The following is a 22,007-nucleotide window of genomic DNA, read 5'->3' as shown; positions in this document are numbered from 1 at the left end:
ATATTTTCTATGAACAAAGGACAAAGGCATAACATCAAAGGTGCCAAGTATCTTCAATGTCTTGTTTAGACAAAATAGTCTAACAAATGATCAATACATGAATGAATTAACAAATGCATAACTGTGCATATGTTATGAGCCCTCATAAAATAAAACGTGTAGCTATTGTAAAATGTTATAATTCTAGAACTTTCCTCATGGTCATGCCAGGTGGCTCATTGGTAAAGAAGCCGGTTGCTAATACAGAAGATGCAAGTGATGAGAGTTTGATCCCTGGGTTGGGAAGATCCCCTTGAGGAGGAAATGACAACCCATTCCACTCCAGTAGGCTTGCCTGAAAAATCCCATGGACTGAAGGACCTGATGGGGTCCAGAGTCCACAGGGCCGCAAAGGATCAGACATGACTAAGTTGACTGAGCACATATGCATGTATGCCATTATTAACTATTTACAAAGTGCAAGCTAATTCAAGAGGGAACAGAAATCTTCCTGACTAGTTGTATCATCTTGATGTAACATCAGTGAGAGGTAATGTAAAAGTGAAAGATAGAAAGTTTATTCCATTTTTCAATAATGGTGTAAATCACTCTTCTAAGGAAAAACATGTATTGCCTGCCATAATTGTTAATATCTTTCTACCTACCAGTGTTGCTTCATTGAGCCAACCCATGGACCAGGTGTTATTCAGGTTACAAAATATTATTCCTGAAGTGATTGCATGAGAAAGTTGACCTGTCATACTAAGAAAGGTTTTCTCATAACATTAATGATGCGAATTTAAGTACCATTCTTGCCTAGAATTCTCTTAAAGAAAATTGGTATGCCATGACACTTAAAAACTGAACTTCAGAGTGAGGATGAGAGTCCCTCTATGGTCTCTTCCAGCTCTAGGACTATAAAGTTTACACAGGGATCCCATCTCCATTCTTCAAAGCACGAAATGATGTCTTCTGGTTTCTCACCAACATGCCAGATTGAAGTTGACACAAGTGTGTAAGTGAGCTTTGTGCCAACACTGGAGATGCAGGAAAAAAGTGAAAAGAATATTTAGATGGAATAATGTATGATATGCTAACGTCTGGATAGGCTTACAACAAATATAAAGTTGATCACTGTGTTTTTTTTTTAATACAAGCCTTAAGAAGATGGATGTAATCTAACTGTTCTTATTCATTAATTGTAAAATTCATTGAAAAACAAAGATTTCAAGTTAGTAAAGAATAAAAGAGATGGTACAGACATCAATGTAGGAAGGTGCTGTTTTTTTAATTTACAAAAGATGCATTTTTTCCTTGATATTTATTCCAAAGAGTATCATTGCCTAGAATGTACATACATGTTCTAGGAGATCAGTGTGGACTTGAGTGTTCAGAAGAACCAACTCCCTAGGTGTGCAATGTGTGTGGTCACCCAGGGCCCCAGACTGAGAAAGACCTTGTGCTGGTGTAAAGCCTGACTGTCAGCATTTTAAAATTATGGATAATTTTTGGACAAAGATTCATATTTTCAATTTACACTAAGACCCACAAATGATATAGCCAGTCCTCATAGTCAGTCAAGCCTTTCTGAAAGAGATAAGACTTGAACAAGGCTTTAACTTGTGAGACAGAATTTGGAGACTTTCACAAGTCACTGGGGAGACACTTCAGGAAAGGTGCAGAGAATACGTTTTCCACCAAAGTGAGAGACAAGATAGGTCACGTCAAGACTCAAATGCTGGGTAAGAAGTTGGGCTAACTTGTAGACAATAGACGAAGGTAGCCAGGGAAGATGTTTGAGATCATAAATAAAATCAGTTTTTAAATAGGATTAAGCTAGCAATGGCATGTCATATGAGGGAAGGTGGGACAAAGAGAAGACATAAAGAGACAGTTTGAAATCTACTATAAACCTAAGGGTCAATCCTCATGGAAGGAGAAAATATTTCTCTCTGGACCTAGTCTGAGTACTGTGCTATCAGATAACACATCACTCCTTTACGTCACTTCCAAGCCTAGATGTAAGGGAAGTTACTCCACATTCTCTACCTGCAATTTTTTCCATCAAAGGTGTATTAGAGCAAGCATTCCTTAATGGCAGAAATATATATCTGTATACCCAATGTTTAGCATAGGACACAGAAATAAATATCTGTTGAATAAAGTAGCAATAATTGCATAAAAAATAAAAGAACTATGAGTCAAATATTCTAAGTAATCATATAAGACAAACTTTGCAACAAATAAGATGGAGTTGAGAGTAAATCAAGAAAGCATATAACTGACAAATTGTATACAGTATATTTCATGTCTCATTTAGTTTAGAAGCACTAGATAAATATAGAAATGACACTATGCACTTAGATCCTTTATTAGTCCATCGAAGTTACAATAACAGAACACCATAGTCTGGGTGGCTTATACACAACAGAAATTTATTTCTAAACATTTTGGAGACTGAGAAGTTCAAGATCAAGACACTGGCAGATTTGGTGGCACTGTGTCCTTACACAGCAGAAAAAGTGAGAGTACTCTCTGAGGTCTCTTTTATAAAGGCACTAACACCATTCATGAGGGCTTCACCCAGGCTCATACTCTACCTCCAAAACATCCAACCTTCAAATACTATCACATTGGGGATTAGGTTTTAGCATATGAATTTGAGGACACAAATGGAGTCCTTTTGCCTTGGTCATTTAAGTTAATCTTAGATAAACACCACTAGGGGAAAGAGAGTCAATGTACATATGACTAGATAAGAGACATCTTTCAAGAATCAGGATACAAATATGCTATCTAAGTCTGGCATCCACTGTCAAGTTAAATATCACACTCCTTAGTCCTACTTGCCTCTTTGGGAAAGGAGTAACACTAATGTGATATACATGACATTTTCTCATCCACTAAGTATTCTTAATATAATCAATATTGTCATCTATTAAATAAATTCATTATAATAAAATTTAATTATGTAATTATGTCCTGTATTTTCTTGCTTTGAGCTGATCATAATTCCCAATCTTCATTTTAGCTAAGATAGTAGACTGATCCTATAAATTTGTGACATTTTGTTTATAATACCAAATAATGCAATTTGGATACCTACCATCTTGAGTTCATCAAAGAGTCATCAACTCACTTTTTTATCTTTAATCTATGTTACCAAGAAAAACTGTATGTATTTTTCTTAGTACTTAACAGTTTTAGAATATATGCTGAAATTAAATACTAAGGTCCCAGAAATGGCATGGTAGAGCCATTTTTGCCTACTTTTAATCTTCAGTGCACATTTTTTTTTCTTGGGCCACATCTCCCAGTATGTAGGATCTTAGTTTCCCAACCAGGGATCAAACCCATGCCCCCCTGCATGGAGTCCTAACCACTGGACTGCTAGGGAAATCCCTTCAATGCATTATTGGATGCAGTTAATATTTTATCATAATGGAGATAAATATTTTCCTCAAAGAATATTTTGTCTAGTATTTTCTTCACTGGGAACAACTAAAATTTCTATTTTAGATAACATGTCCAATTAATTAAGCATGTGAGTTAACACAGCAACTTCTTAAAAAATATATTAAACTCATATCACCATGAATATAAATCCCATTATATAAAGGTCTAAAACACTTGTAAAAAGAATAAGTATATATTATCCCCTTATTGTGATAAAGTTCTTTTAGCAGATTTTCCTCTGGGAAAAAGAAATATTGTTACCAGGAAAATATTTTAGATATCCAAGATTTTATGTCAATAACATTAGTCATATCTAATAATTAAAATCTCCTAGCTGATACCCAGTTTTCTGTGTTAGAAGATCTTTTTTAAAATTACATCTCATAGAATTTATATGCCATTCTTTGTTTTATAGAGAGGAATGGTTCCTGAGTCTGTTTGGTGGGGGCTGGGGATGCCAGAAGTACCCTATGTGAGCCCATTGAGAAATTTATATAAACCATAAATGAGACCACAAAAACTGCCAATACCTAGTGGGTTTCTGGCTAAGCCATTCAGCATGAATTCACTGTTTGTAAGAACACTCAAGTTATCTTCTTGTTCAGACAATTAATTCCCCAGACCTTTTCAGGGTGCTTACTACATGTATAGCATTCTTCTAAATTCTGAAAAAAATGCTCTTTGAGTACCTTACACTTTTGAAACATTGACTAAGAGTTCATGTGTGAACATTGTTTCATTCAATTCCCCTCAAACATGGTGAGAGACAGTGCAGCTATTATTATTCCAATAAAGTACCTTTCCCAAAGTCTCAGGGCTAGGAAGATGCTGAACTAAAGTTAGAATTCAAGTCTTCTTATTGTGAGTACAGTGGTTTTCTATAAGAGAGAAAGGTGTGGGATAACATACATCTAAAATGAGCCAGGCACTTACCAGAAAACTTACTATAACCTATGGAGAATGTTGATATCCAGTTCATTGAAGGAGTGAACACCAGTTGGCTAAGAATGCATTATAGCGTCTTTTAACAGATAACATTTATCAGCATTTACTGTGTGCCAAACACACTACTATGAGCGTCACTTGCATTATCACATTGAAACTGTGAGAGAAGCTCTGAGCAATAGAGCAATTTTTCCAAGTGCAAAACTTAATAAGTGGCAGAGCAGGGACTCATGCAATTCTGTGTTATCCCTAAACCTGTGTATACTCTTTCAGCACCTTTCTCTGCTGTCTTCCTCCATAGTTTCTTCCTATTTCCCTTCTAATTTCCATAAGAGGAGAAAAAGAAGAGGACAAGGAGATATTGTCAGATACAGAGAAGGAAGGAAGCAAGCCATTCATGTACTCTCTAGCTCACCTGATGAGCATTGGCTGCCCTAGTGCCCAGCTCAGCTCTGGGAATGCCCAGAGGACCTCTTGGGTGACTTCCAAGAATGTCAAGTTCAGAGACAGGAACAGAGTATTAATGAAGGAAAACTAGACAGTGGCAGAACTCATGAAGAAAGAGTTAAACAAGAAGGAGGCACTTGAGTTGTGTCTAAAAGTATCTTTGCAAGCAAAGAAAGGAGAACAAGCTTCTGTAACAGAACAGGCTGAATTATGAGAGGTATTCCTGCGTAGGAAGGAATGTGAGGTTAATGTCATAGAAGGACAGAATTCAGCATAGGAAGTAGAATCATGCTCTGAGGAGCCTTCTGTTGAAACAAGGAGATTAGACTTTTCCTCAAGGCAGCAAGAGTCAACAGACACTCAGAACAGTGAAGCTAACCATGCCTCCATTTTTAGGAAGTCTCAATTATCAGTCTTATGATGGGTGAGCAGGACGCTTAGTCCAAGTGAATGCCAATAAAGAACTGGACTTGAGTGGAAGGATGACATTTCCTGTATTATATCAGAATCATAAATAAAAGTTACAGCGATCTAACAACTGCTCGAATGAACTTTATGTGACCAAGAGATGTAAAATGACTTAGAAGTGTCGCTGCTCCCGCAGAGTGAACAGAGCCTCTTTCTTAAAGATCCCCACCTTATTCATGCACTCAACAGATGGTTATCGAGCGTCCACTCTGAGGCATGCCCTGTGCTAGGTACACAATGCTTGGAGAACTGTGTTATGGCACTGGTTGCAGGGAAAGTTCTTTTGAAGCACCACGTAGCGCAATTTGTTCATAAAGCGCAAGAAAGCAGCAAATAAAAAGGCAGGGTATAAAGCAAGTGTCAAAGAAAACAAGATAAGACAGAGTAACTCCTAAGAGAGCAAAGTGAAAATGAGCTTTAAGCTTAAGAAAGCAAACATCTGCTCTAAGTAACCATTTCATTAAAAGTGCACTAAATTGTGGAAGTTCTCTCCCAGGAACTACATACTGTGGGTTGAGATTAAGTATAATAGGCTCCCATGTGAATTCTTCTCATTACTTCACATGAAAATCAGTAAATCTCCTGAAAGGGTAATTTAGGTTTAGTGTTCACCATTCATTTTTCTTTTAATCTTCTCTGTTTAGAATTGTAAAAATATAATTCAGAAATAATCCAAAAGAGAAGGAATAGGCCCCATGAGTTGAAATGAGGCAATTTCAACTCCTCACATAGCTTTAGCATTAATACATAAGTAATGGGCTGTAGACTTTTTATTCTTGATAGATGGTGATGGAGCTTCAGCCAGTTTCTAGAGTACTGCATGCTGTTAATTGCAGGAACCAAATAAAGGGCAGGATAAGAAAGATAATCTGTACTTCACTGTCCTGGATTCTTTGGACCTCTTTGTGATTTTTAGTGCAGTCTCTTCTTAATCCCATTAAACTTTTATTTCACTATAATTTAACAAAAGGACAAAGGTTTCAAGACTTTTGTCCAAGACAAAAAGAAATCAATTATTTGGGAAGAAAAATATCTGGAAAATATAACAATCACAGAAATGTGATTTTATGGAATAATTTTGTCAAAAATAGCCTGAACAATGACTTATGATCATTACTTTTTCTATTGTTAAACTACCACCAATCAGTTTGTGAAATTGAAAAACAAGCAAGTAAAAAAAAAATAAAAAACTCCAAGTGCAGTCTTTCAGAAGTGTTACTTCTGAGAAGAATAGTCCTCTATTCTTTTCTGGACCTCTCCTTGGCTTTTCCATTAAACAGAGACTCTATTCTAGGTCCATGGTATGCACATTTATTCCTGACTAATTTAACTGAGTACCCTATTAAGAGAGCATCTTTGAAATCCATGGGGAAAAGGATATTTCACACCTAAGATGGATCCATGCTATATAAAGTGGTAAAAATATTTAAACTATTTTATACAGAATTATAGGGCTTTCCAGGTGGCGCTTATGGTAAAGAACCTACCTGCCAATGCAGATAGATGGAAGAGACACAGGTTCGATCTCTGGGTTGGGAGGATCCCCCTGGAGGGGTTGCACAGCAACCCATCCAGTATTCTTGCCTGGAGAATCCCATGGCCAGAGGAGCCTGGTAGGCAACGGTCCCTAGAGTCACAAAGAGTCAGATAGGATGGAAGTGACTTAGCATGCAGAAACAGTGTTATATTATGCAGATGTGAGACTAAGCTATGGCTTATGGTGTTTACAGTTTGCTTTTGCTTCCCCAAGAGAAATCAAAGGTTTTACTAAGTGTAAATTTCCTTTTCAGATTTGAAAGAAATGAGCATTAGTCTGGTACACATGAGAAAATGAAATTTTAATAACAATTTTATCTAAGGAAAAGAATAGTGGAGGACATTCACTGGACAAATATCACATTCCTTGAAATAATTATTGTGACATTTTAATGCATTCTCACTAAGAAGCATTCCCTTGTAAATGACTGAACCAGACCATGTATTAACAATTATTTCATGAGAGAAAACTTCAATACACTTAGAAGCTCCTATCATAAGACTAATGGGAAAGGGAAAAAAAAAAAAAACAGAAATGAAATACTGGAAAGAAATGTCCTAAAACATAATATACAGTTAATTGATTGATTTAAAGAAAAACACATTATCTGAGAGGTTAAAAACTTCCAATAACCTCTCACCCTGTTACGAATGCTAAGACAAAAAAAAAAAAATCCAACAGATTTTCAGAAATTCCTCTCACTTTCATGAATTTTATATAGTCCATTAGTTTATTTCAAAATGTAGGTAAACAATTAAATTCATAGATACTCATTAGGACGCTGCCTTCTAAGGACAAACAAATCATTTTTTAAGATAATTCACCCATTCCATCAACAAATTAAAGATATCTAATCAGGGGTGCTTCTCCATGTCTTGCATTAGTCATTCTTTCAAGTGTCCATGAAAGAGGAGTGTTGAGTTTTTTGAAGATGTCATTTCAAGCTGCATGCATGTACTCTCATTCCAGGGAATTATTTTTAATTGCAACATGGAAAGTGAAGAGCATATTGGAGATTTGCTGTCATTCTCTGAAAAGAATACCTCATGAATTGTAAATACCAGATCTTCATGAAAATGGGAAATCCATCTTTTCTGTTAAAGTAAATGAAAGACAAGATTAAGTAATGAAAAATTATACCAGACATCCTAAAGTGTAGGATAATTACTGATCCCATGAACTAGTACAACTAAAACATAATCTCCTTGGTACTTATTGATCTCCTTGATACAACTGTTCTTCAACTATGTTCTAATCATTGTGCTCCCAACAAGGAGCAGGTGTTTTGTGTCTTCTTCCTGTTTTTTAATTGCTTTGATTAACAGAGATTCAGGCTGACCCTACTCCTGATGGTGGTGGTTGTGGAAGGAATAAATCAATCTCTCTTGAATGAAAACATATGGCTTGAGACCAGCACTCTTGCACCTAAGCACCACTTCATTCTGTTGCCTACAAAAGAAGCCATTCAATAAAGCTGTGCAAGATAATCTTTTAACTACTGTCGCCTCATAATTCCAAGAGTTGTTATTCCTTTCAATATTGCTTTCTTGCCACAAAAATAAGCCTGTCTCTGAATAGCAAAGCAATAATTTTTGTGCACTATTTTTCCTAAACTTTTAAAGATATGAATTTGTTTGTAAATATTTCTTAAATATTGTATCTGCTAAATCATTATATGCAATATTAAATGTTCGAATGTGGTATTAGCAATTGTTGAAAACATAGCTTCCATGTGTTCCTTGAAGTGGGGCATATTTGACTTCTGAAATGTCGTCAGATAAATTGTAAGGCTAAAAAATGGGCCCTTTGACTGAATATGCAAAGTTCCCCTTAAACCACCTTGAACTAGGCAGATTTGCAACATTTTAAACTGGCACTTCATCCCTCTTTCAGCAAGCATCCTCTGCAGATTTAATGATCAGGAACATCCTTCTGATGCATGCTGGGAGATATGGCTGCAGGGTACAGACCACAGCAGACAGTGTGTCAGATGAGGCAGAACTTCTTGTTAGGGGTGAGTATGCTAATAGTGCAGTCTGAAGACATGATCACCATAAATTATCATACAAAGAAATTGAAATGCATGGGCTTTGAGCACATCAATACTGTGCATTTTACTTTCGATTTTACAATATATGTTATTCTTGCTTAACCTTTTGCCTTTGAAACAATTATATGGTAACTTGCTCCTTAGAAACAGACAAAACCTACATATCCATCTTCAGGTTCCCAAACACCTTTAGTACTAGGTGGTTACTAGGTGTTTACCCAACTTAATGCCAAAATGAAATTTTCAACAGTTGAGTCACAAAGACACTTGAACAGTAGAGAAACAAAAATTTTGTGTATATGTATGCGGTTTTCCAAATGTAAAGCTACTGGGTCCCCTAGGCATTTTTTTTTTCCCTCCACTAACTTCTAAATTCTGCTTCCTGAACAGAAAAACTGCATGCCTAATATAGTGGCAAGGATTGTTAAAGTCTGAAAATGTCAACATACAGTCTCTCTGTGCAGAAATGACAGTTAAGTGGCTTCCAACTATGAGCAAGGCTGCCAAATTCTACAACCCTATGAAGCTATATCTTATTTGAATTAAGTAAATGCCTACAGCGCTAATTTCTTTTAGCACATTATTTGCCAGTTTGGGAAATGCCACTCTAAGCATGCATTTTCTCTTTTTCTTTCTTCCTTTCTTTCTTTTTCTCTCTCTCTTTCCCTTTCTTTCTCTGCCTCCTTCATTCCTTTCTTTCTGCCCTTTTTCTCTTTTTCCCCCTTTTTTCTTTCTTTTTTGTTTTTTTTTATAGAGATACAATATATCTGCATAAAAATTTAAAAAATCATATTTGTATAGGTATACAGCTCAAAGAAAAAAATCATAAAGTAATCATACCAAGAAATTGCTGTTTAAGACAAGAGCTAGAACATTACCAGAATCCCACCCCTCCCTTTTTAATCTCAAAAAAATCAAATTTGACTGGTGTGACTACTGCATGCTAAGACCCCTTGCATGATCTCTGCAAAGAAAAATTACACAATCTGTAACAAAAAGTTATATCTTACATTAACTTGTTTTACTCACTTGGAGTGTTTTCCAATCATAATTTTCAATAATTCATTAACATGATAAAAATCTTGAGCAGGAAATACAAGGCCTATGTAAGCTTCATCATCTGTTTCAGTTGTATATATCACCCAAGGTTTATTGATTTGGGGTAGTGCATCTACATCTGCTATTGGTCCAAGTAAAACATTGTTTTGAAACAGATGTATATCTGGGTGAGTGGCAGCATGCTCATTTTTTGCGTGTGTTTGTTTCTATTCCGAAGGTTATTTGAACTCGTCTCCAAATTTATAACAAGAATGTGTATCTGTATTACTCTATTACAAAACATCAACTTTTTAAAGTGCTCATCCTCTCATGATATTTAATTTAGCTAACATTTTTCTTTTATGCCTTTCAAGTTACAATGCTTATGGAATGGCAGACCACACACTGCAGTCAATTTTATAGAAAATTGCTTTCTTCTCTCACTACAGTCTGTTTTAGATTATGTGTATTTATTGTGTAGCACTTGCCTAGTAATTTAGAATGATGCTCCAAAATTGGAGCTTTCTAAATGAATAACACAATTTAGAGGCTGATATCAAGAAGCCAGGTATTTTTACAGGGCTGTGAGGGGCATATTTAAGTGGCAAAGTAACATTCTGCTTTGTAAGTAAAATTAAACTCAACAGCGTTTAGAATATAATTCAGGCTCGGCTTTTTTGTGTTCTGTTCTTTTAGCCTTTGGCTTTTTGCCTAGGAGATGATAAAATGCAGAAATTTGGAATTACACTCAATAGCAATTTCAAACAGGTTGCTATTGTCTGAATATTCATGCAACATTCAGCTCAAGCTTTCATTTGAAGTGAGTTGTTTTAAGTCACCAATTTTCTATTATATACTTGTATTATTTTTCTAAAACTAGTAAAAATAGCTTGCCTCTTCTGCCTGGTTGGTCTCAGACAGATTTAAAAGTTGAAGTAAGGTTCTGGTTTTTTCTTTTTTTCTTTCTGAAGCTTCCTGGTCATTGAAGGAACTCAGATGCTTGAATGTTGCAGCTCTTAATGCTGTAAAATGAAACTCAAAACAGTTTTACCCTGTCTTCTTCTTTCTCCCATTCCTCCAACCATTGGTTTGTAAACTTGGGGCATTCTAATAGTTCAGGCGACAGGACCAAAGCTGAGCTTTCTAGATGAAGGTTTTCTATTGACGGTTACAGTTTTAGCAGCAGAATCCTTAAAGCACACTTAAGAGTGTCGTAAAATGAGAATGGTAAAGACAGTTTCACCATACTTCATATAGGATACCTTCATTGTATTGCTCAGAGAATGTGGAACATTCTTAGCTAACAAGGAATATGTTTTCGTAACTCTGTAATTCTATTTCCGTGGAAACTTAGGGGACTAAAGTATATATTCTCCTAGATAACCTGGGAGATTGTCTCTTTTCCCATTAGAGAAAGTCTATGAAATTCTTTTGCACATCTCACCAAACCCTGAAATTCTTCACCTGGCCCCACACACACACTAGATTGGGGCTCAGGTGTGTGGCCCTAAAACCTCATCAATGCTTGTTTAGAATCTGAGCTTCCCCGACTAGAGCTGCTCCCTGCTTCTCTTCTCACTCACTGCTTGAAAGCTATTTTCCCCCCAAATGCTTGTTTCCACTGTTGCTTTATTTTGCTTGTGAATGTCAGTGCTATTATTCACCTCTATTCCACCATTATTATCATCCTCCAAAAATTGAATTTTCCCATAAATAATCATCTGAAGCATAAAATTGCTTGCTCTCATATACTTAATATTCAGTGAACCAGCCTTATAACAGCATCATGCATAATTTGGAGACCCATAATAGAAGTAATGAACTTAAAATAAGTTATTTTGCCAGAATATAAAAAGAAATTAAAGCCACACCTGGACATCTGTGCACAATTTAAGTCACTTATTCAAGTGTGATATAGCAACAAGAGAGAAAGTAAATCTAGACAATGCTACAGGGAAGCTCTTTAAAGATGGATAAAACTGTATTATATTCTCCATGGTAAAGGAGATAGACCATTAAGGGATAACCTCACTGACGGAAATACACAGTTTATAAAGAACTGATACTCCCAAGCATTATACTGCTGCTGCTGCTGCTGCTAAGTCACTTCAGTCGTGTCCACCTCTGTGTGACCCCATAGATGACAGCCCACCAGGCTCTGCTGTCCCTGGGATTCTCCAGGCAAGAACACCGGAGTGGGTTGCCATTTCCTTCTCCAATGCATGAAAGTGAAAGTGAAGTCACTCGATCGTGTCTGACTCTGCGCCCCTATGGAGTACAGCCTACCAGGCTCCTCCATCCATGGGATTTTCCAGGCAAGAGTACTGGAGTAGGGTGCCATTGCCTTCTTTCCCAAACATTATGAGAGGTGACCAAACACAACATAAAACACAACAGAGAAAGAAGTATTAGTTTTTTGTTATTTTATTTTACAAACTGTCAGAAATATGTTTCCCAAAGAGAATATAAGGGTAAGAAACTATCACAATTTAAAGAATAAAATGTGTTTAGCTAAACTAACTGGGAGCCCAAGCCTGAGCTCTGTCTATTCTGCCCACAGGCAGAGGAAACAATAAAAAAATTCACTTCTTCATGCAAATTTCTATTCAGATTGATCTGTTATTAATGCAAAAGAGTAGATCAAGAAACTCTTGGCATAGTCAAAGACAATCCACAATCTCTTGGTTCTTTCTGAATGCACTGCCTATATACCCTCTTTTCCCCAAACTTGGATGACAAATTTTATTCCATGAATTATAATTTACGAGATGAATATGACTTGTATTAAACTGAATTTGAGAAGAAAGAATCTACTTCAGGACACAATTTATTGATAAAAATCTGATTGCTTTTAACTATTCATTCCTCCTTCCATCTATCACTTCTGATTCAACCTGGAGTTCAGAATGTCTTTCAATCTTACTTGCTTCAAACATCTCATCAGTTCAATTCCATTTATTCTTTCCAATATTTTTCCTTGAATATTTTACCTTTAGTCTCTGCTGATCAACCTTGTCACATTTTATTTCAAAACAGAAGCTATTAAGAATTTGTTGTGCCAATTAAATAAGTCACAGACATTTGTTGATAATTTGCTGTTTATTTATTCACTCACCCATTCATCTGGCACCTGCTCTGTAGCAAGCCCTGCTACAGAATAGAAACAGATGTAGATTCCAAGATCTCAGCCCTCTGTGTTAGACCAAGTGGCTCTCTATCCTCTTGTCCACTAGTGTGAGAACCACCTTTGGGAATGGGGTGAGAAACACCAGTGAAGGAAGCTCCTTAGATAACCTACATCTTTCAGGGGAAATAATGAAATGCTATGAAAATCCATAGGCATAGCTGTAGGACTGACTTCATAAATTGTGGGTCCTGGTGCAAAATGAAAATGCAGAGTCCTTCATGCAAAGTTTGACAAGAATCTTAAGACAGTGACAGCAGAACATTAATCCAAGTATAGGGACCTTCTAAGGCAGGGACCCTGTGTGACTGCACAAGTAATGCACCATGGAGTCAGCCAGGCACAGCATTCAATTTTGTATGAAGCTACAGGAACAAAAGGACTTCAGCAAAGGGGAGGGTCAGTTATAACAAAGTTGTTTTAATGTGTTTGCTCACCTATAAAAATAGCATATTAAAGCCTCTTCAGAGGTTTCATCAGCTTTTTATATAAAAGATCATTTTTTATTATTCTACCTCAAGAGCCTTATGTTTTGAAAGATTTTGGTCATTATGTTGAAGTAATCATTAATTCATATTTCTATTTAAATTTTCACTAAAATCTTTTATCATGAGGTACCAGTGTTACCAAACTAGATAATTTCACTCTAGCCAACATAAAAAAAAAAAAAGGATTTACATTTTAGCTAGTTGTGAAGTGTTATCTGTTTTGTTTTCAAATAGTTGAAAATAATCTAAAGATACCAGTTACCATCTAGTGGAAACCAATTTGGAAACTTAGATTAAATACTCTCCAGATTGTCTCCAAGATATACTTTTCAGTGATCCTCACCAGCAAGAGAGAAAAATTCTCAAGTTTTCTGCCTTTTGTCCTTGGAGAGATACAAGTGCACACTATCACTTTTCCAAATACAAAAGGAAACTCAAGCTTAGTGAAAATCTTGAACATATTTCTTATACATGTAGGTTTGAGAATTAACCAGTATTAATGTGCTCTGTCTTATATCTCTCAAAGCACTACCCTTTTGAAATGTGTAGGTTCCAAATTGATACAAATGTATTTTGCCATCTGACCACTACTAAACTTTCAAGCTTTAAAATGCACAAGTGTTTGGCACAACTATTCAGAGTTCGCACAGTTTTCCTTTTCCACCACTAATCTAATATGAAATGACAGGTTTGAAGTTTGCACAAGCCTTCATATGGTGGAGTAATGTCTTGGAATCAAAAGAGTCTCCAGGGAAAAAGAAAAGGAGCTATAAATCACAAAAAACAAAGCTGGGTTTGATGATGTTCTGGTATTTGAGGCTCAAAAGAACAATAACAAATACTTTCAGTGTAATTTTAACATTAATATTAAACAAATTTGCCAATAATTTCTACTTTAGAGCAGAATAGAAATTATTCAGTTAATATATTGGTTTTTCCAATATTTAAAAAAGCTTTAAAATTGAGATATAAAATAAAATGTCCTCACCTAGAAGAAAATCTAATCTCACTCATTGCAAAGTCTTATTGGAATACCCTGTAGAGCATTGTGGGAATTTTAGATCACTACTGTCAATAGTGTTGGGTAAGGCTTTTAAAATAATTAATGGATACAAATCACTTGCTTAGACATTTTCTACATTAACTAGTTTGATTGACACCTATACAATTTCTCTTACATGCTGAATAGCAGCTTAGTTTTTTTCTCTTGTACTTTTCATGTGGTTGCTTGCTAATCTGTGGGAACTCTAACAACTGACTAAAAAGTAACATTTTTGACTGTGGATTTTCTGTGCAACATTTAGTTTGGTTCACTGAAATGATAGTTGACTGAAGTGATTTGATCAAATGACCAAATGCTTGCCACAGTTATACATAAAATGAACAAATGAATTGTCACTGTATATAGACAACCAATTGATGGAGACTAAATTTCTTATAGTTAGCCACTCAACAAATATTGAGTGCCTGCTGGAAGCCAAGTTCTCTTTTAGGAACTGGTATTTCCATCAACTGACTTAGACTTTCTGGGGAGCATTTTGCTATTTTGAAACAAGTACCATTGGCTTCACTCTTCCATTTTAAGAAAAATCTAATCAAATAGGTTTTATATCATACATATTTCTGAATCACAAATTGAAAGGTAATCACAATTCACTGTGTATTTTGCTCCACAAATCTTACATTTTTTTAATGCTCCCATCCTATTATAAAAATGACATTTACTATTACTTCTCATTTATGTAAACTTGTTGAAACAAGTTCTTGGTATGTGGGGTTATGTTTTACATGCTGATTTTATTTATTGTTTAGTGGGTACCTACTATATGCCAAGACAGTTCTAGTGTGCAAGAAGGATAAGTAGTGAAATGGGATTGGTTATAAGTGCCTCCTCATGTCATGGGAAAGAACGTCTCTTTTATGCCACAGATTATAGTTAGCCATTAAAGGATCAAAACTGGAAAGGCATGTAATTAGATATGCACTTCAAGAGGATCATTCTGACAAAGCAGGGGATGTTTTAGAGGAGCATGAGACCAAGTAGGAGACCATGGCAATAATTCTGATAAGAAATAAGAAGGGTCTGATAAAAGGCAATGATAATTGAGATGGAAAGAAACACACATACTAAACAGCTAGAAAGGAGACAAGATCTACGGAACTTGGTGGCTCACCTTATGCAAAAATGAGAATAGGAGGCCAAGATAAATCCCAGTGGTAATGCTGGGGCCACTCAGTTAACTGAGTGGTCAAGGGGAGGGAAGACATACAGTCTGCTTAGACCAAGGCAGTTCCAGGTTAAACTCGGAGAGCCAGCATAATTATTGATGAAGTCCTTTCTCTCAAAATTGTCCAGGTTTAGATGATAAATTAAGTGGCCATCCTAGTGAAGAATGATCATGTTTTTCAATTTATCTGGAAGATAAGGAGATAGGTGAATTGGGGGGTGAAGGAAGAGCAGTTAACATAAGGCTCTCCAGAGAGAAATACCCAGTAAGTAAATAGATTTGTGGCTATGGAGATCAGGAGAGAATAGGGTTGAGCTGAGATGTAGATTTCAGCATGATGAGATGAAAATGAAATTGCAAAGACAGCATGTGAAGAATGAGAAGAGGAAGAAGCTCAAGATAGAAGCTTCAGAAACACTGACGTTGAGGAAGAGGAGGAAGCTACAAGAAGATTGGGAAGTAGCTGCCAGACAGAGCAACTAAATGGACGATCAAAAAAACCAAACCTTAGGGACAGGAAAAGGGAATTTCAGGAAGGAGAAAATAGGCTGCAGTGCCAAATGCAAGTAAATCAAGAACAAATAGATACCACTGGTTTGGGCAGTTTTAAATAATTGATGACCTTTGCAAGGGAAAATTCAGTGTAATAATGAAATCAGAGTAGGTGGAGAGAGGTAAGAGATAATGTATGCAAAGCTGTGCAGTATCTTAAGGAAAGTGTAGGGTTTGAAGTCAGACAGAAAGCATCTGCCCACAATACGGGAGACCCAGGTTCGATCCCTGGGTAGGGAAGATTCCCTGGAGAATGAAATGGCAACCCACTCCAGTACTCTTGCCTGGAAAATCCCATGGACGGAGGAACCTGATAGGCTATAGTCCATGGGGTCGCAAAGAGTCAGACATGACTGAATGACTTCACGTCAACCTTCAAGCTCTTACTAGGTGTGTGACTTTGAGCAGGTTGCTCAACTTTAGCCCTTTCTCATTCTTCTCCCATTCATTGAGTAGCTATTCATCAAACATTGATAGGGTGCATAATACGTGGCAGAGGGCTTCCCAGGTGGCACAAGTGTTCAAGAACCCGCCTGCCGGTGCAGGAGACACAGAAGAACAGGGTTCAATCCCTGGGTCAGAAAGATCCCTTGGAGGTGGGATATCAACCCACTCCAGTATTCTTGCCTGGGAGAAGCCCATGGACAGAGGAGCAACAGTCCATAGGGTCACAAAGAACTGGACAGGACTGAAGCGACTTTGCATGCATGCACAATATGTAACAGGCACTGTGTTACAGCTAATCACAAGCAACTTATGCCCCCAACATGAAGGAACACTCTTTATAATATAATACAAAGAGTATGATTACAGATATATGAGCAGCACATTTTGCTTTCTGATCATAAGCTCTATTGATAAAAGAGCTAATATTTGCTAAGTTCTTCCTATATGCCAAGAACTGTACTAAAGTATCTCTATGATTATTTCATTTTATATATCTAGAATGTCCTATAAAAACAATATGAGAAGGTTACTATTTTTAGTTCCAATTTGCAGATAAGGAAACTAGCCTCAGAGACAAATACCCGCAGGAATAGTAAGCATAAATCAATAATAGACCTCTTTCTATATAATCTCTCCTTGTTCTCTCATTTTAAACTTTCTTCCAATTTCCCCAATTATTAAGCAAGGAAAAAATTGCCAATTGCTTTAAAAATGCCTGACCTTCCACCCACTTGTGGTCGCTATTCTTTCAAATCTTTGATGTTCATTGTTTCTCATCTATATATGGGTGAATTATGTTAACAGCCTTGAAGACAAAACAACACAAAACAAACAAACAAAAATGGTCTTTGATGTTCATTGTTTCTCATCTATATATGGGTGAATTATGTTAAGAGCCTTGAAGACAAAACAACACAAAACAAACAAACAAAAATGGTCTTTGATGTTCAAAAGGATGTCCTTAAGGTCACCAATATTGCTTAGCTGAAATATTGGAAGTACATTTTATATGTCTGTTCATTTGTTTGCATTGTTTGGAAATGTCATCCTACTTAGTTTTCATATACTTTATGTAGACACAGCCTAAACCAACAACCAGTTGGTTTAGGAAACCTAACCTTTTGAACCTAAACTTTCTGAAACCTAACCCTTTTATTTCCCTGAATGTATTGTTTTCTATGAATTTTACATAAATTGTTTTAGCATGTCTTTTGAGTATTAGGTAGTAATTTGTTTTCAGGGGAAGCCCAGAATAGTTTTGCAGAGCATATACATTATTACATGGCCCTTTTTTGATATCCACCTGTGGAATCCAAGTTCCAAGCAAAAATTCTGCTGAATGTCAACACAATGACTTGTCACATCCCCAAGGAAGTTAATACAAAATTGGTAAGTTCATTTCAGTTTCCACCCCCAAATCTTGTTTTATTTCAATTTATATTCCAGAATACTCAATTCTTAATTATTTTCTTGATTTTGTGTAACACAACACCACATATAGCCTGGACTCTGAATGATTCTTCATTAATCCACACAAAATCCATGCAGCCTGAACAGAAGGCTAACACTGATTGGAAGAAACTTTTACTGCAAATTGGATTTTGTCCTCCCAAACACCTGGCAAAGGTAATGTCTCCATTTCACTACTCCTTAATTTGGACTTACAAAGGCAATTAGCTCTCTAATGAGTTAGAGCAAGTGAGGTGAAACAGTAGGGACAAAATTGAACACCAGATGATGAGGGAAAAAAAAGAAAAAAGAATAAGTCACTCATTCTTGATAAAAAATTCTTTCAAAATTGATATTTATTTTCATTTTTTCTAAACTAAATTATGTAAAATATGTTGCTTAGTACTTACAGAGAAAATCTAATTTAATACATTATAGGTAAGGATTGGCAGTCATGAGTACAGGGGTTCCTATGTTATCGATTGAGTATATCAGTAGATTTTGCCTTTGGAAATTTGCAAATCATTGGTGAGGTACCTAAAAAACTGAGAAGGAAAGGAAAAAATAGTTCCTACTTTTACAAAAAAAAAAAAAAAAGCAGTTTATTAAAACAGAGAATTACCTCCACAAAAGTCAAAGTGGTCAAATATTGAAAAGCTGAGACATAAAAATGACAGCTGCAAGGTTAATTGCTGCTGTGAGAAAATAAAACTGCATAAATTCAAAATGTGCAAAAAGTAGTGGGAAAAGATCTGGAGATCTTTTTTCGAAAATCTTTGGGCAACTGTGCACTTCATGCTGCACTAGTTTATAGTTGGTGCGCTGTAAATGTTTGCTGAATCTCAATAGCCCAACTGCAAGATGACTCGTGTTGTTTAAAAAGGCTGTGGTAGAAGCCAGGTTACCCAGCCCATACATTGCAGCATTCTAAAAACAACCCCAGGCCAGGATTTAGATCTAACTCTTTATCTCCTGGATAACTGGAGGCAAGTCATTTTTACCTCTTCCAGATTCTTCATTTGTAAAATGGGGACATTATATCCAATTTGCAGATTTAATAGGAAAATGAATTGAGATTTCAAGTGGTGGAATGCTTTTCAGAAAATGCAAGACACTGTTGTTGATATTCTTCACTAGATGAAGAATATGTTTCCATAATCATCAAGATTAGGGAGATGAATCATTGTTCTTCATGGTACCTATAAACAAGAAAATGGTCTACATTTATCCAACAGGCAAAGCTATCTGATTATCCACTGATGAAATATCCCATAACTTTATGAGTGTTCTGTCCATCTTGTACAATTACACTTTGATAAGCATTCTAAAGGTGAGTGGGAGCATTTTGGTTGCTTCTTCTTCCTCAGGGACAAATTAGCATGTTTTTAAGCCTGGCATAACTGTGTTCTCTGCAGGTTTACTGTCATTAGTATGAACTGTGAAATACCAAAAGGACCATCTTGGTATATTCAGCTAACTGAGTCGATGAAACTTTGCCTCACTTTCCAGAAGTGGACTGCTTATATTAGTGTGTTTGTTTGCATTGTAGATTCCATTGTAGGGGCTCCATCTTTGAGCAAACTGCAATAGCTGCGTTAGTGTACAAGGAAATTTCCCATGTGTGAAACAAATACTAAAGAGCTTGAAATACAGTTACACAAAGTCAGCAAGAGGCTAAGGCTGAATAAAAAAAGTTAAATGCACAAATTATATTTCATTCTAGAAAAGATGTGTAGATGAAGCTATAATAGAGTCCTAAGATTACCGCTTTTCTACCAGTGACGGTCATCACTATCTGCCTATCTAAAAGTAACCAGCTTGATATGAAATGAACCCCCCGAAAATATTATAAGTTGATTTATATCATTGTCTTTAATATTTTAAGAACATAAATATTTCATTATATGAATGTTTACATGGAATTTTGCATACTTTTAGTTGGCAATGAAGCAATGCAAAAATTAAAATTAAAGTAAAAAGCCTTTATAAACACCACCAAGGACACTAAAAGATTTGGAAGTACTTATGAAATAAGTACTTAGATTTTTTAAATTGAAAACAAATGGTATGAATGGTTTTCAAGTTCCTCTGGAATTATGTCTTAGCTTTTAAAACATTCTAGGTCAAAAGTATAGAATTTCAAACAAAAGAAATTTTTCCTAATCACATAAGTTAACAAAAATGAATCATCTATACTAAGTTGTCAGCTTTCTTGTTTGTCAGTGTTCTAATTTGGTTAATTCTAGTGCACATTAATCACAGAAAAATATGGCATAAAACAAGTTCAGGCAGTTATTGGTTCATATGATTATTTTTTGTGCCAACTCAAGAAATAGGACTGTTATTAGTAAACTTCATTTGAAATACCTAATCTCTGTTTCAAAGAGATTTTATTACCTTATCTGTGTGTATCAGTAAATCAAATCTCACATATTTGTCTCACAACCTCAGTTCACAGAATGTTAAGTCAAGCTAATAAGAAGCATCGATCATACCCACTGAATGAGACAGTCTGCATTGCAGACACTCTCCCCATAATCCATTCATTATATGGAACATCTGTTACAAATTATCCAACCTCCAGGACTGCTCTATTTAAGTGCTTCTGCAAAAGCCCACTGTCTCTATCTCTCCTAATGAATTACATGGTGGCATAGGGATCACACTAAGTTCACTGTCACCATATGACAATAGTCCTTTTTCAATCTGTGTTGAGCTCTAATGATATATTTCATAGTGATAAATATCTTCTTACAGTTGTAGAAGAAGAAGAAGAACAACAACAACAACAAAAAAAAAAACGCAGATAAGCAAGTAATCATCAAGAAACCACTAAGACAGTTCTTACTCCATTATATCTCAGCCATTGCCCAATAAATTAAGCACTTAGGAAGTAATACTTACACTTTTCTAAGTCCTAAGGGGTCAACTGATTTGCTCAGCTAGTTAAAATATAAAACTAATGACCCCCAGATACATGTTTGTCAACTCTGTTCCCTTCCATGACTGTGAGACATGTCCCTAGTCTCAAATAATCTTGTAGAACAAGTTGTTGGTATCAAGGAACATCATGAAAGAAAATCTAAATAAAGTCAACTCTCTGTATCTGTGGATTCTGTATCTGCAGACTCAAACAACAATGGATCAAAAATATTGGGGGGGAAATATTTTAGAAAGTTCCAAAAAGCAAAAATTAAATTTGTTGTATAGGTAATTATTTACATAACATTTACATTGTTTTTACAAGTATTTGGATAGCATTTAGATTTATTACAATTAATCCAGAGATGATTTAAAGTATATAGGAAGATTGTGTAAATTATATGCAAATATTATCCATTTCTATACAAGGGGCTTAAGCATCCCCAAATTTTTGCTGAGGGGGAATCTGAGGGTGGATCTTGGAACCAATCCCTGGTGGATACTGGAGAACAACTAAATGAGAATAATTGCAAATTTTTGCTTCAGAGAAAAACATATTAAAGAAAATCTACTGCTTTCTTTATAGTTTAGGCCACAGTATTGCCAAGGGTGCAGCTGTCTTAAAATGAATGACTTTATAAACATGTGGTCCTAAAGTGTCTTTGGAGATAATAATTCCAAATTTACTTCATGGTATATTTAGGAAAATATGTCACAGGATAGCTATAAATTATTCATAAATGAATAGTGAGATTGAAAAAATTTAAAGCCCATATAGGCATGTTATTTTTTGATCTTAATTTGCATTACAGAGTTG

The 22,007-nt window shown here is 35.8% G+C and overlaps 1 protein-coding gene across 1 annotated transcript in view; it reads left to right on the top strand.

The window, feature by feature from the left end:
- CNTN5 (contactin 5) overlaps positions 1-22,007 on the top strand; it is a 650,920-nt gene that overhangs the window by 490,045 nt on the left and 138,868 nt on the right. The window contains exon 13 of the mRNA XM_040257782.1: positions 8,726-8,846. Coding sequence (XP_040113716.1) covers positions 8,726-8,846 — 121 coding nt within the window. The remainder of the gene's footprint in view (positions 1-8,725; positions 8,847-22,007) is intronic.

The sequence above is a fragment of the Oryx dammah genome, unplaced genomic scaffold (genome assembly GCF_014754425.2).
Source record: "Oryx dammah isolate SB20612 unplaced genomic scaffold, SCBI_Odam_1.1 HiC_scaffold_17, whole genome shotgun sequence".
Taxonomy (NCBI): Eukaryota; Metazoa; Chordata; class Mammalia; order Artiodactyla; family Bovidae; genus Oryx; species Oryx dammah.
This window is presented reverse-complemented; position numbering and strand designations above follow the sequence as displayed.